The 16,294-nt window shown below is 47.0% G+C and overlaps 1 protein-coding gene across 1 annotated transcript; it reads right to left on the reverse strand.

The window, feature by feature from the left end:
* Positions 1 to 8,228: 8,228 nt before the first annotated feature.
* Positions 8,229 to 15,297, reverse strand: LOC308235958 (speedy protein E4-like; the record flags this gene model as incomplete). The annotated part of the gene is made up of 8 exons (XM_080645194.1): positions 8,229 to 8,291; positions 9,383 to 9,508; positions 11,056 to 11,130; positions 11,300 to 11,471; positions 13,510 to 13,595; positions 13,789 to 13,847; positions 14,489 to 14,701; positions 15,189 to 15,297. 8 exons carry the CDS (start codon positions 15,295 to 15,297, stop codon positions 8,229 to 8,231), a joined length of 903 nt encoding a protein of 300 aa, XP_080501320.1.
* Between the last annotated feature and the right edge of the window lie 997 nt (positions 15,298 to 16,294).

Here is a 16,294-nt window from a genome sequence, read left to right on the forward strand (position 1 = left end):
CGTATTGCCTCTGTCAGGACTGCTGACTGCCACTATCCCACTGACCACGGAGCCTTTGCACATGCAGTTCCCGCTGTCTAGTCCATTCCCTGCCCAATACTTCAATTCCTCGTCCAGTTCTTCAGATCCCAGTTACACAAATAAGCCAGGCTCCCAGTTATTACACTTCACCAAACACCCAGAATTTTGGACCCCTGCTCTCTAAGTTCATTTTCCAAAAGTAGCATCTTCTAGTCCATTTTTAAAAACTATATATTTTTTTATTTCAGAGAGGACGGGAGAGGGACAGAGAGATAGAAACATCAATGATGAGAGAGAATTATCAATTGGCTGTCTCCTGTATTCCCCCGACTAGGGATCAAGCCTGCAACCTGGGCATGTGCCCTGGCCAGGAATCAAACCATGGCCTTCTGGTTCATAGGTTAATGCTCAACCACTGAGCCACACCGGCTAAGCTCTTCTAGTCCATTTTCAGGAGTTGACACTGAGGAAGCAGTGTGTGTGTCTGTGATCTTGGAGAACCCAAGGGAAACACCCACAGCGGGAGTACAAGGGTACCTTCTCCCCTGTGTCTTCCTTCTCTGTCCCTGAGGAGGACAGGGACACTGCTGGGCTGCCCTTCCTAAGCCTGGGGGTGTGGGAGGTGTCCAGGTGGATCCTTTCCTGTCCTATAAGGAGGGTTACCCTGGGGAGCAGAGAGGGCCTGGGAGGCTCCCGAGGACACCAGGCCTCAGCGGGCCTCCTGGGCTGGGGACATGGCTCTGAAACATCTGGCACTTTGTGGGGAAGTGCTGCCAGTTTGTGCCAGCTGCTCCCCAGTCCAGTCTTACACCAGTGCACACCGTCCTTATGTCTGCTGGGCAGGTGCAGCTGCCCGTGCCACACATGCCTGCTCTTCGCACTGGTTACACGACTGCCCTACAACCTCCACCTTATCTCCCTGAAGTTACCTGCCACACACCTATGGCGGGCACCTGCTTGACACAGGCTCACTCAGTCCTTTGTGACAGTGCCTGGGCATCAGTGCCTTGTCCACTGCCAGCCTTGTGGACAGAGGGTGGGCTTGTGGTCAGGAGATGTGTGTCACCAGCTTGATGCTTACTCACCTGCCTTCAGTCCCAAGTAGTTTGGGAGACTCCATCTGTTACCTGCGCTGCTGGTGCTAATGGGATTCCCAGGCATCGTAAGCGGGCCCTGCGCCTGGCCCGTGGCCTGGGGTTGCCACGTTCCTGAGCCGTGTCCTCCCATTCCTTGTCTGTGTCTCTCTCTTGAGACAGAATCTCTGCCTCTTTGTGTTAATATGTTGCTTTACATGTTTGTCTTGTTTTTTAACTATTTAGTAAACTCATCAAGGTGGGAGAGTGACATTACTGGAACCCTCTGCCACATAGGGAAGAAACAAAATTCGATCCCGCTAAACTAAAAATTTCTACTCTAAAACCTTCATGCATCTCCACAACACGTAAGTGGAGTTCAGACAATTATGAAATTAATGCATGAATGAATGCAAATAGGCTGATGTGTTCTCATATGACTGGTGTCTCCCCAGCTAGTGTAAAGTCCTCTGCTAGGTCACAATGCTTCTTAAAGCAGATGAGTGATTAATAATGAAAGACAGGGAAGTACACAAAACAGATTAAAATACTCTTAGCTGGATACTCCATTGGTCTCCAGGAGGGAGAAACCACTATAATTTGTGTCTGCTATTAGTGCATTTAAAGACAGTAGTGCCTAAGAACTGTGTCTCTTCAAATATTTGTTGTCTCAATATTGGAAAGTCTGTCTTTAGCCTTAATTAAAAATGCATAAAATGGGGGTGGGACTGGATGATCTCATTATTTGCATTGGTGAATGAGGCTCTCTGAGTAAATGTTGGTTTAATTAAAACAAACAAACAGCCCTGGCAGGTTGGCTCAGTGAATAGAGCGTCAGCCTGCAGACTGAAAGGTCCCAGGTTAGATTCTGGCCAAGGACATGTACCTTGGTTGTGGGCACATTCCCAGCAGGAGGTGTGCAGGAGGCAGCTGATGGATGTTTCTCTCTCATCAATGTTTTCCTAACTCTCCCTTCCTCTCTGTAAAAAAAAAAAATCAATAAAATTTATTTAAAAAACAAAACAAAAAACAAACAAAACTCAGTAGAAACACAACCCAAAATTTAAGATGGACTTTAAAATTGTCTACAAAGTATGGACCTGTGAACCAGCGTGAGCATGCTCAGAGCTCCATGGGAGGGGCAAGGGAGCCTGGGGTGTCTGTGCCTCACCTTCCCGTCAGCCCTCCTGTAAAAGCTGGCACAGCACGAGTTGGAGAAAGCCCTCTGGCCATGGAAGGCAGTGCCGCATTGAGAGAGCAATGGCTAACTGAACATATTCTTCCCGTGGGACCCAGCGATCCACTCCTTGGGCTTTACCCATAGGAGTTGAAAACTTATGTCCACATAAAAACCTGCTGGTGGATGTTTCCAGCTTTATTCATAAGCGCCAAGACTTAGAAGCAAGCCAGATGCCCTTCCGCAGGTGAATGGGTAAACTGGCACATCCAGACAATGGAATACTATTCAGCACTAAATCAGGTAAGTTATCAAGCCTTGAGAAGCCATGGAGGAGCTTTAAATGCATGTCATGAACTGAAAGAAGCGAGTCCAAAAAGGATCCGTATCTGCCCTGCCCAGGAGGCTCGGTTGGAGCATTGTCCCGTATACCAAAAAGGTTGGGGTTTGATCGGGTCGGGGTGCATACAGGAGGCAGCCCACTGGTGTTTCTCTCTCCCTGAAATCAATAAACATATCCTCAGGTGAGGAATGAAATAGAGAGGCTCCATACCAACTATGTGATATTCTGGAAAAAGCAAAGCTAGGAGGCAGTGAAAGGACCGTGGCTAGCAAGGGCTCAGGGATGGGAGGGCCGAATAGGCGGAACCCAGAGGACTTTAGGGCAGGGAAACAACTCAGTAGGACTCTTTATTGGTGGGTACAAGTCATTATGCATTTGTCCAAACCCACATGATGTGCCACACCAAGCATGAACCCTGATGTAAACTATGGGCTTTGGGTGAGTGCTGTATCAATGTAGACTTACCAGTTGTGACAAATGCCCTCCGATGGCCGGGGAAGTTGATAATGGGGGAGGCCATGCATGTGTGGGGGTAGTGGGTGTATGAAAAATGTCTGTGCCTTTCTCTAAATTCTGCTATGTATCTACAATTGCTCTTTAAAAAGTCTTTAAAAAGAAAGAAAAGAGCCAAGGATGGGAGTGGATGGCAGGAAGGGAGCGATGAGAAGTGAAGATAGTTCAGCCAAGCCTCTGTTCTCCCAGTGGTTTGGGAGCTTCTTGCTAGAAGCTTCCTGAGATTCTAGAGCAAGCTTCTGCCTGCTACAGCTGATACCACCCCCCCCCCCGTGGCCCCCACCACGACCCACTTATTAGTAATAATACTGCATAAGGTGTGCTGAGGACTAGTTGCCTTATGTAATATTTTAATCCACGTCATCTTCACAGCAATGTCTTCAGGTAGATACTGTTACTTCCCCCATTCTATGGGCCGGGGACAGAGCCTATTTAGCAGTTTTAAGGTTTAGCAGTTTTAAGCAGATTGCCATTGTTGCACAGCTAGTAAATAGTGGAATAGGCCAGTTTTTCCAGCTCAACCACCTGCAAGTGTCTTAACCATGACTCCTGCCAATACCGTTCTCTCTAAAAGGACCCAGGTACCTACCAGTAGTTAACAAGTCTGATTTCCTCCAGATGAAAATATTTCTTTTTTTTTTTTTTTAAAATATATTTTATTGATTTTTTTACAGAGAGGAAGGGAGAGGGATAGAGAGTTAGAAACATCGATGAGAGAGAAACATCGATCAGCTGCCTCCTGGCACACCTACTACTGGGGATGTGCCCGCAACCAAGGTACATGCCCTTGACTGGAATCGAACCTGGGACCCTTCAGTTCGCAGGCCGATGCTCTATCCACTGAGCCAAACCGGTCAGGGCCAGATGAAAATATTTCCAAAAACAAATAGAAAAAGAAACTGAAGCTGTGATTTTTTAAAAAAATATATATTTTATTGATGTTTTACAGAGAGGAAGGGAGATGGATTGAGAGTTAGAAACATCGATGAGAGAGAAACTGATCAGCTGCCTCTTGCACACCCCCCACTAGGAATGTGCCTGCAACCAAGGTACATGCCCTTGATCAGAATCAAACCTGGGACCCTTCAGTCCGCAGGCCGACACTCTATCCACCGAGCCAAACTGGCTAGGGTGAAGCTGTGATTTTTTAAAGCAAATCGTCTGTTCGGAAGCCCTGTCAGAACTGATGCAGGCAGAGTGTGTTCTCACGCATGTGGAGGGGATGGACGTGGCATCAGGGATCTGCACTCATGAGAGAGCAGAGCACGTGGGAGTGACGTGCTGCATCTAGACATCATGTTCTCTGCACAGGATGGTCCCTGAGTTCATTTACCAGACTCCAAATTTGTTTCACTCATTATTTGTAATGTCACTAATCCAGCGATACCAAAAGATGCCACTATGATCATCAGGCCCAAGTTCAATTTTAATCCTAAGAAAACATGTAAGATGTCTCTCTCTCCCTCTGTCCCTCACCCTTATCAGGGATGTGCAATGGTCTAAACTTTCACTGTTTGAAAGTGATGAAATGTAACCCTGAGATAGCTCACACAGAACTCAGGCCTGATGCTCTCTGCAAAATGGCCTTCTTTGGAGGTAATTGCACTAGTGTTGTGTGCGTGGTGATCAAATCCTGTGTTTTCAGTTGTCCTCTTTATGGTCAGTTAAGAGCCTTAACATGCAAGTATCCAATGTGACAGACTAAAGTGTGCTTGCTCTCCACTTATGTGGAGAATGTCTTTCTGTGACAGTGGTTCCCTGGGTAAGTGTTACAGGCTTCTACAGTTGAACTTGACTGTAAGGGCCGAGGAAGCACATTTTGGAAATGGTCTTGTAAACTGCAACAAAGGCATCTTACTTAGCAGCTCCCTTCCCAAACATGGCAGCATGCTTTACAAACTTATCAAAGTGATATACAGCAGCGTTGGTGGTATAGTGGTGAGCATAGCTGCCTTCCAAAGTGATATACAGATATCTTTTTTTTTTTAATATATTTTATTGATTTTTTACAGAGAGGAAGGGAGAAGAATAGAGAGTTAGAAACATCGATGGGAGAGAAACATCGATCAGCTGCCTCCTGCACATCCCCTACTGGGGATGTGCCCGCAACCAAGGTACATGCCCTTGACCGGAATCGAACCCGGGACCCTTCAGTCCGCAGGCCAACGCTCTATCCACTGAGCCAAACCGGTTTCGGCCAGATATCTTTTTTTTGTTTTTAATTCTTTATTGTTCAGATTATTACAGTTGCTCCTCTTTTTTCCCCCCATAGCTCCCCTCCATTCGGTTCCAACCCCACCCCATGCCCTTACAGCACCCCCCACTGTCCTCATCCATAGGTGTATGATTTTTGTCCAGTCTCTTCCTGCACCCCCCACACTCCTTTCCCCCCGAGAATTGTCAGTCCACTCCCTTTCTATACCCCTGATTCTATTATATTCACCAGATTATTCTGTTCATCAGATTTTTTATTCACTTGATTTTTAGATTCACTTGTTGATAGATATGTGTTTGTTGTTCATAATTTTTATCTTTACCTTTTTCTTCTTTTTCCTCTTCTTAAAGAATACCTTTCAGCATTTCATATAATACTGGTTTGGCGGTGATGAACTCCTTTAGCTTTTTCTTATCTGTGAAGCTCTTTATCTGCCCTTCAATTCTGAATGATAGCTTTGCTGGATAGAGGAATCTTGGTTGTAGGTTCTTGCTATTCATCACTTTGAATATTTCTTGCCACTCTCGTCTGGCCTGCTTAGTTTCTGTTGAGAAATCAGCTGACAGTCGTATGGGTGCTCCCTTGTAGGTAACTAACTGTTTTTCTCTTGCTACTTTTAAGATTCTCTCTTTGTCTTTTGCTCTTTGGCATTTTAATTATTGTGTATCTTGGTGTGGTCCTCTTTGGATTCCTTTTGTTTGGGGTTCTGTGCGCTTCCTGGACTTGTAAGTCTATTTCTTTCACCAGGTGGGGGAAGTTTTCTGTCATTATTTCTTCAAATAGGTTTTCAGTATCTTGCTCTCTCTCTTCTTCTGGCACCCCCATAATTTGGATGTTGGTTTGCTTGAAGTTGTCCCAGAGGCTCCTTACACTATCTTCATATTTTTGGATTCTTTTTTCTTTTTGCTTTTCCAGTTGGGTGTATTTTGCTTCTTTGTATTTCAAATCTTTGACTTGATTCTTGCGATCCTCTAGTCTGCTGTTGGATCTCTGTATATTATTCTTTATTTCAGTCAGTGTATGCTTAATTTCTAGTTGGTCCTTTTTTATATCCTCGAGGGTCTCACTAAATTTATCAGCCTTTTCTAGAAAAAATTCTTGAAAAACCTTATAACCATGGTTTTGAACTCTATATCCAGTCATTTGCTTTCCTCCATTTCTTTCATTTGTGATCTGTTTCTTTGTCTCTGCATTTTGGTTGCTTCCCTGAGTTGACAGAGTGGCTTTGTGTGCTAGGTGTCCTATAGGGCCCAGTGGCTCAGCCTCCCCAGTTAACCTGAGGTAGACACTCTTGGTGCACCCCTTTGTGGGCTGTGTGTACAGTCTTGTTGAAGTTAATCCTTGATTGCTATTGGTATCACTGGGAGGAATTGACCTCCAGGCCAATTGCCTGTGAGGATCAGCTGTGTCTGCGATGGGAGAACTTCTGTGCTAGATACACCCTTATGGGGCAAGACTTGCTTCAGTGGGGCTTTGGTGCTCCCTGAGTCTGCCCCCTGAGTGTGTCTCTTATGGATCTGAGGAGTTGTAATCTGGATAGTCCTACTCTGACCCCTGGGTACACTGGCTCTTGGATCTCCAAGGAGGTGCTAATTTAGCCTCTGCCTGAGGCCACCCAGCAGGAGCTACAGAGAGATCTTCAGATTCCTCTTCTTTGTTTGGGTTTTGGAGGTGCCCAGATGAGGCCCAGCTGTGAAGCAATGCAAGCTGCTGTGGGGCCGTGGGCCTTCTATTGGGTGTTCTGGGTCTCACTGACTCAGCTGCAGTAAGTTAAGAATTCAAAGGACCAGGCCATTTATATGCAAAAGCCTCTGTGCACAGCTTGGGTGGGGCAGAGCCTCAGGGCGGCGCAATCAGCAATGGCTTCATGGGGCAGGATCTCAGGGTGGAGCAAACAGCTATGGCTTCCTGTCAGCCCTGCCCTAAGAGGCCCCTGGGCCTCAGAGTCCCTTGGTAATCGCTGCAAGCACCTCTGAGAGAAAGCCACCCTTGAGTTTCACCCACTGCCAGACAGTCCAGTTTCTCTCCATATGAGTCTGGGCCCCCAGAGTCTTGCCAGAAACTGGAGTTCAGAGCAGTCGGGAGCTTGTGTCTCCCTGCGGATTGAGAAAGCCAGCCGCGTACTCAATTGCTAGGCCTCTCCGTTTGTGCGCCTCCGTACCTTTGCCTTTTGCAGCTCCTGTGAGTCTCAGTGTGCTTTTCTCTTTCCTTCTAGTTGTAGAATTTCCACTTAGCCAGCCTTCCTGTGGTTCTGGATGATATCCGTTTTGTCTTTTAGTTGTAGTTTTGAAATTGTTATGCGAGGCAACAGTTTAGGTGTTTACCTATGCCGCCATCTTGGTTTCTCCCATTCCTTCGATTATGAAATACTAATAAAATATCTCAAATATCTTTACAGTCTCTGAGTCCCTAGGTACCAGTGTTACCAGACAGGGGACCTGACCCTGAGCAGGTCTGCCCAGGGCTGGCCAGTCGTGTGTGGGCTCTTGGCTTCTTGCAGGAAACATTTCACAAGATGAGCCCAGTGGTTGGGAAGCTTTCTTAATCCTACTAGCCTACTTAGTTTCCTCATCTGTAAAGGAATGATTTTAAATTACCTCCCTAATAGTACTGCTGTGTTGAATGAGACAGCACTTGGAAAGTGATTAGTAGCCTCCCTGGCAGACGGTATGCTCTCATAAAGTGTTGGCTAGTGCTCAGGCAGTTAATCTGTCTTCTTAACAGCAGTGATGGCTCTAACTTAAATTCAAGTCACACCATTCTCTGACGATCCCATCTCCCAGGATGCTTTCCTCCACAACCCAGGGTTCACGTTAGTAGCTCCTCCTTCTCCATGCCCATCTTCCTTAACAGCCTGAACTCTTCCCAGAAATTTCCCCAGTACCCTCATTTCTTTTCCATGGTTTTTACTTCACCATACACCCCAGGTGTTCCTTCTACCACCTGAAACTGTTATTGGAGGTGTGAAAAGGACTCCCATTAAGGGTAAAGTAGTGACTACTGTGTGTGTTCTCTTGTGCCCTGGGAATACGTGTCCTTGACTGTGAATTTCAGGTTATTGTCTGGGTACCTGTGGTGCTTTCTTCCTTCTCTCTGCTCTTCCGATTCTTCTACCTCTTTATTGTCCCCCTCTTTCCCACTCTCAGACTCTAGCATAGGATCCGTCTCAACTTGTATGTTTTTTTTCTAATATGTGGAAACAATTCAGGATTATTTCTCAGAGTTAAGAAATTTGGTTGAATAATCACAAAGCCATAAAGCGACATTATCACTTGACTGTCAGCAAGCTAGTCAAACTGACAGGACCACACATCCTGAAGGTGAGAATTCATCTTTATTGTATTTCCTCAAGAGATGCATTGCCCTGTGCTCTTTAATGATCTAAATTAACATACACACATGTCACCCAGGCAAGGTAAAAAATTACACCTGAATTCTCACAATTCACTAATAAAGACCAAAAATTAAAAATTTATATTTACAAGAATATGGGAGAACTACCCACCTAGCTATAAGATAACTGATATTATATAAATATAATAGATTAAACAACAAAAACCTCGCTTGAAAATGTAGACAAAATTATATTGACATATGTATACCAGCTATAATACTCATTAAAAACGTTGTAGGAACAGTGTGTCTTCAAAACTGTGACTATTGCAAAGGTACCTAACATAAATATATAAATATTAAATATGAGAATAAATATAACAACCCTATGGGCAACATTTTCTAAACAAACTGATAAAATGTATGGCATACATTCAGCTATCACAAACCTAGGGCTCTAATTTTATACTTGAAAGTATTTCCCTCCTGGTCTGAGACTCCAAACGCCACCTTCAGATCAGATGGCTCTGGACCATTGCAACCAGGTGTAGAAAAAACAGGACCTCCAGCTTCTGCCTCAGGGGGGATTTGAGTTAAGCAATGTGAAATTTGGGATGGAGCCTCAGGAAGGGATGGAATCTGAAAAAACCCTAGTTCCTTATTGCCCTCCTACAGACTCCTAGAAGTGCTCCTAGGGACAGACAGACATAGCTATTGAGCTTGCTGGAGATCGTTCTGGGCTCTTCTGGATGATGTTTCCCTTCCTCCTGTCTGTCCTGAGCATCTGGATTGACTTCCTGCTGAAAAGTGGAGTCTGCCCTGGGCTCAGCGATCTGGAGGTGAGAGGAAGAGACAGGATGTCACATTCCAAACAGGCAGCTCTCCACATGTAAAGATGATTAAATCCCCAGGCAATTCTAACGGAGCTTAGACTGACCTATAGGCCCCATTTTATCTCCAGTCCCCCCTTCTCAACCCCACTCCAGAACCACTGTTTCCAAGTGTGATGCTTGGACTTTGAAGACCCTGAGTCCAAACATTCCTTAATATACCCAGCGACCTGCTTTCTAGCCAGGACTCTAGGTGACTCTGTTCGGGGGCAGCACACTTAGGGAGAGAGCTGCGCTAGCTCACTCACACCTTGGTCCTTTTGTGCTCCTTCACATCTGAACTCCCAGCCACACGGCAAACATCACTGACATGTCAGCACCACAGACCATGAGCCCAGGTGCCCCATCCCTGCTCCTAACCCTGGATCCTGATGTTTAACCATCACACCGAGTCTGAACGAGGCTAGTGCTATGGTGTGAGTGTTTGTGTCCCCCAAATTCATAACCCCTGAGGTGAGGGCCTTTGGGAAATGGTTAGGTCATTGGGTGGGGCCCCTAAGAATGAGCTTATTGTCTGCCCTTAGAAGAGACCCCAGAGAGATGCCTCGCCCCTTCCCCTGTGTTAGGACATGGCAACACGTTGGCGTCCGCAGCACAGAAGACGGTCCTCACCAGAACCCCACTGTGCCAGCACCTGACCTCAGCCTTCCAGCCTCCAGAGCTGTGAGAAATAAATGTCTAAATGTCTGTTGTTGATCAGCCACCCCATCTGTGGTATTTTGCTATAGCGGCCAAAATGGACTAAGCTAGGTCACAAGATTTTAATCAAAACTTAATCCTCTGCCCAAATCTGTAACTCCCATGTGTTGATCAGAGTAAGCCATGCTGGAGCCAGTATTTCTCAACCTTAGTTCATTCTGACAAACTTCCTTGACCATAAACTTAAGGGGAGACGTATAATGGTGCAAGGGGAGAGATTGGTGAGCCAGGGGAAATGAAGAACATACCGGTGATCTGGCCATAGGTGATTTGTTTGCATGTAAACTTGGATGAAAACATAGCTAGTCAGGATTTACCTATTGATCTTTGGATATAGAGACTGTTCCATCTGATATCCTATTGTTAGACATTGACTTCATTGCAGAAAGTCCCTATAGTTGGCGTTCCTGAGGGATGAAAGGCCCAAGTGAGTGAACAACAGAAAGGCACAATATATGGAAAAAATTGGAAACTTCTTCAGTTTTCAAGAAACTCAACATTTCAACAAATTGATTACTTGGACCTAGTTGCTCTGTTTAAAATGATTCCACCAAATCTTGAGGTCTGGCCCCCACACATCCCACTGAGGTGCCTGTGTGTCAGCTCTGGCTGGGAGCTGAGTCAGTGCCTGGCTGTGTGCCTGGCGGGTCCACTTCAGTGTGTGGAGGGGTGATGGGGAGGGGGACGATGAGCGTGGGTCCAGCCATTGGATTCCTGGGATTTCTTAAAGAGACAACAAACCCTTCCCTCTGTACCTGTGAGGACACAGACCCGCCTTCCTTCAGACCTACCTTAGGCTCAGTGGCCTGGGAAAGGAGGGCGCGATCTCGCCCCCACACCCAGAGCTCTGGATCAAAAGCCTGGATCTGGAAGGACAAACAGCCCCCCAAGAAGATGATGACTCTCCAGGTGGACCCCATCCCGTCCCTGGTCCAGCCTCCAATTCTTTGTCATCCCCAGATCCCCAAACCGATCCCCCACAGTCCCCTGTCTCTCCAATCTGGCCCCCTCTCCCTAATCCCACAGCCCACCTACCTCTTCGCACTCTTCTCGCGTGACCCTCGCCCTCCAGCCCATGGAACAGAAGAACTGGAATCGCAGTTTGTGGAACAAGGGGCGCTGGGGGCAGTTGTTCTCCCCGTAGAGGAAGGACAAGATGGCCTCTTTAGGGGCGTGGTAATTCTCTTCCATGTCCAGGGCCAGGTAGCTGAGGAAGGACATCAGGTTGCCCGTCAGGAGCAGGGCAGGAAGGACCCTGCCTGTGGTCAGCTTCCCGGAAAGCATACAGGCTGGGTCCTCCTCACACAGGCCCTAGGGGCCCTATCCGTGTCTCTGAGTGCCACCCAGGCACCAGGAAGCTGAGCGGGACCTGAGGGCACCTCTCAGACCTTGACGATGAAGATAAAATTCAACGGGGAAGCCCGCCCCTTCCCTTCACCCGTAGGGTGTGCACACACCTGCCTCCCATAGTGTCAGTGCCCACACAGCTCCTGAGGGCAGGGGCCGACCCGTCCATTTCCATCTTCATCACTTTCCTACCAAATGACTAACAGGCCCATTAACTCAACAGCACTTTTAAATTCCCTTCCCATCCTCACATTCCCTGTCCATGAGATGGACTGTATAAGATTGCACAGAATGAATGAATGAATGAACGCTTTTTCTCACAGTCAAGTGGAAAACTGATTACCTTACAGACTCAATGTAACTTGAACATTTGCAAATTAAAAATAACCCTGTGTGGAGTGTTTTAAGAAGCCATTGATATTTTGACAAGAGCCGTCCTCAACAGCGGTGTCTAGTTTAATGGGATTGGGGAAGGAGAAAGGGAGAGAACAGAAGTCATTGTAATCCAAGATATCACATTGTAATACAGTTTGAATAACAAACTACTGGGATGTAGAAATTAGGGGGTCAGAGAAGTTATCTGAATATATTTTGTTTGAATCAGTATAAGAATACATCTTTTTTTCAGATACATACGTGCAAATAATACCTAGACAGAAAGCAATATTAAGAAAAGAAGAAAAGGTGCTTAGAAGAGCAGTGAAACAAAGAATGGGATATCAGGGTGGTATTGATGGAGACCCTAGAGACAGCTGAATTCAAGCTTAACACCTTGGCCTTGATTTAGAAGGAAATTAGCAAACAAAATTCTTGGGGTGGTTGGTGACGTGATTAAACCTGTGTTTTTGAAGGAGATTCAGGGAGATTTGTAAGAAACACCCCTGGGTAGCATTTTACAATAGATCTTGTTGTTTAGTACTTTTTTTCCTTAATCCTCATCTGAGAATATTTTCATTGATTTTTAGAGAGAGGAGAAAAGAGGGAGGGACACAGAGAGAGAGAAAGAGAGAGAGAGAGAGAGAAACTCTGATCCACTGCCTCCTGCATGCGCCCCAGCTGGGGCTGGGAATTGAACCTGAAACCTGCATATGTGCCCTGACTGGAAATCGAACCCTCGACTTTTTGGTTTAGGGGACAACACTCCTACCAACAACTCAGTCGCACATCACCCAGGGCTAGATCTGTGTTGTTTAGTGAGGGCCTGTATTGAGGACTAAGACCATTACATTTGGCATGGTTATGGGTGGGGGAGGGGGGGAGAGAGGGAGGGAGAGAGGGAGAGAGAGAGAGAGAGAGAGAGAGAGAGAGAGAGAGAGAGAGAGAGAGAAAGAGAGAGAGAGAGAGAGTTAGAAATGGCTAGTCCCATGCCTGTTTGGGGGCAAAGTGAAATGGTATCAATTCTTTATGAAGTTTTTGTGTTTTCTTTTATTTTGTTCAATCTTTTAACTGACATTAGGGTTGTTGGCTTTTACAAAGAACAGTATAAAAAACCCTATAATACAACTCTATCATTTTTATACCTATATAAAACAGTACAAATAGGTTATAAAAATAGATGAAAGGGCTTAGCTCTGTGATTAGAGCCTCAGCTAAAGAGTCTTGAGGTCCATTCCGGTCAAGGGCACCTACCTCGGTTGCAGGCTCATTTCCCTGCCCTGGTTGAGGCTCCTGTGAGAGGCAACCAATGGGTGTGTCTCTCTCACATTGATGTTTTTCTCTCTCTCTATTTCTCCCCCTCCCTTCCATTCTCTCTAAAAAATCAGTGGGAAAAATATACCTGGGTGATAATTAACAAAAATTAAAAAAAAAAAATAGACGAAAAGTCAGAGATGCAACTCCTCTCCCTCCATCTCCCCAGGGTATGAATACTGACTGATGGGAATAAGCAAGATACTCACAGGGCCAGGAAGAAATGCATTCGCTGGTACTGCCAGGAGAAGAGGCCCACGCGGCTGAAATAAGCTATCACCATGGACAGGAGATACTGATGGAAAGAGAACAAACATAAAAGATCCTGGAGGAGCTAGGGCTGAGGCAGGGCTGCCCGTCCACTCTGCAGGAAACCCCTCGGTCCCCGAAGGGAAGGGGTGGCAAGGCATCAGGTTGGAGAGACAACTGTGGGCTCAGAAGGCTCTCCCCTGCCCCAGGGTAGACGGCAGAGCAGGAATGCTTCTTACCTTGTCAGAGAGCCTCAGATTTGTGTCCCAGGCCAGGAATCTTTTAATGACAGGATCCTCTGTGAAAGAGGGTGTATGTTAGCTTGAGGACAGCAACAGGGTTGCCATGGGAGCGTTCCAGGGCCAAGAGCAGAACCATGGCCCTCCTGGGGAAGTTTCAGGATAGTGGCCAAGGCTGAGGCCAGTAGGAAGAGGGATAGAGGAGATTGTTCCGGGGGCAAGGAAGCAGTGGTGACCCCTGAACCTTACCCACCCAGTCTGGGGTGACTGAGTGACAGGTAGGGTGTCAGTCACATATCTGCAAGATTCAGAGCTTAAATAATCCATCAACATGCATGAATGTACCCCTGCCGATGCCATGGCCATCGTCAATGGACAGTCAGTCCATCAGGGTCGGAAGGTGGCCTTACTGTGCCCTCTTACACAGATGAAGGTGTTTAGACTCAGAAGGCCAGTCAGAGCTGAGAAGTCGCAGAGGGTGCAGTTGAAACGGAGCTGCCTGATCCCAAGTGCAGACCCCTTTCAGGTGTAGCCTAGTCCTGCATTATCTCTAAGTGCCCCGATGAGTGACTGATACGGAGCCCTCCTAGGAGAGGGAGCTCACCTGGCAGGGAATTCTTTTCTATTGGGAAAGAGTAGTTATTGGGAGGTCCTTTTTAAAGAGTAGGATTGGAGGGTGCTCTCCAGGGTCCCTGCCTACCCAGCAGCCTGGTGAAGGCCTGATGGTGCTCAGGTCGCACTGAAGACACCCGCTGCCTCTTCAACTTCATCTTGAGCCCGCACAGTGTCTCCACGACCCAGAGGTCCTGAGCCCCAGGGGCAGGCTCCTCCTCTGTCCCCTCCTCTGTGGGCCACTCCCTTTTCCTCTTCCGGCCAGCAGATTGAGGCAGGGCGCTGCCCTCTGCACAGGGGCCTGCGTAAAGGAACCAGGCTACAATACACAGCATTTGCCTCTGGAATTCAGCTACTGGTCACATAAACCCCTCCCCCCACTTGTTTCCCTCCATTGTCTCCAGTCTCATAGACTACTGGCCTTCCCCCCAGCCATCTTTCCATCTTACTCCTTTGGTGATACCCACCTGTCCCCCAGTCATCTTGCCATTGTTCTATATCTCTGTCCTCAAAACCCTTCCTTGTTGGTGATAATTTCTCCCACTGGAGGGGAAAGAGAGGAACCCTCCACTGTTTCCTCCCTTCCCTTGTCTCACCCTTGGATCTCATCTCCTCGCCTCCTTCCTAGCTTCCTAGGCTGTCCTTTCGTGGGGATTTCCTTGTCCCCAGATCCTGTGCTCTCCTCCAATCCCTGGCTTTCTGAGTCTCTCTTTCACACACACCCTACTCAGGTCCCCCTTCCTTAATGGTCAGCCCTCTCAAATCCCTTCTGCCCCCTGTCTCCTCACCTGATGGTCCTGGGACGACGTCAACCACTCTCACCTCCAGGGGGCACCCTGAACAGCTAGGCTGTGGTCGCTGGTTCTCACACTGGAAACTTGGGCCACAATTGGCCATAATTTCTCCCAAATCTTCCCTTTCAGGACACCTAGACGCTGATCTGTTCAAATTCTTAAAGAAGATGCTGTTGCCCACCTCCGTTGCCAAGCACCACGGAATCTGGTCCTTCCAATCAGGAAGGTCGGAAGCCTCTGATGTCATCCGTCATTCCAACAGCTGGAAGGATCCAAACCCATGTAACTGCCATGTGTGCACTGCTCCTGGAAATCAGGGCCAACTATACCTCCTGCCACTGACCCAGCAGCCTCTGTCCAGCCTCCAACACCATCCTCTATGGCAGCGTCACTCTTTACCCCTCCCTAGGAGATGCTGTGTCCTCTCCATTCTGAACTTGAAATAGGCCGCACCCTCTCCTTTCCCATTCCTATTTCAGAGCTTAGTCTGGTGGGAGAGGGAGGTCACAAGGACATTTAGGGGAAACAGAAATGCTCAGGGCTTACAAGAATGAGATAGGTGTGTAAAAAAGATCCCATGTACAATGAATTGTCAAATGATAAAGTTTCTTTAAAACACTCCATTTGCCAAAGCTGGATGATTATAGACACAATGTTCAGGATTCTGTTCAGGGGTCACATATAGCCTCAGGCATGTTTTAGTCTAAGAGACTCTGTGAGAACCTAAAATCCTAGGAAACTGTATATGTGCTCACACATTCAGATAGTGTCTACAATTTCAGGGAGTCCATGAATCACCTAAAGATTGCCCCTCAATTCCAATTAAACTCTATCTACACATCAAAATTTTCACTCTTGACCCAGAAATTTCACTACCACTCATGTATACTATGAATAAATGTTCCATACACAGAAAGACTACGTGGAAAGATCTCCAATTCATGACAGAACATGAGGTTCTCTGTGCAGGTGGGGAGTACAGGTGCAGAGAAGAGACTAACCACTTGGTGTCCTGCAGGATCAGGGACGATTCCTCTGAAGCGCCTGCCTACCTCATGTGTCTGCTCTTCACCTGGGCACTGGGTCCCTCCCTCCCTCCC

The sequence above is a fragment of the Plecotus auritus genome, assembly GCF_963455305.1.
Source record: "Plecotus auritus genome assembly, chromosome: 10".
Classification (NCBI taxonomy): Eukaryota; Metazoa; Chordata; class Mammalia; order Chiroptera; family Vespertilionidae; genus Plecotus; species Plecotus auritus.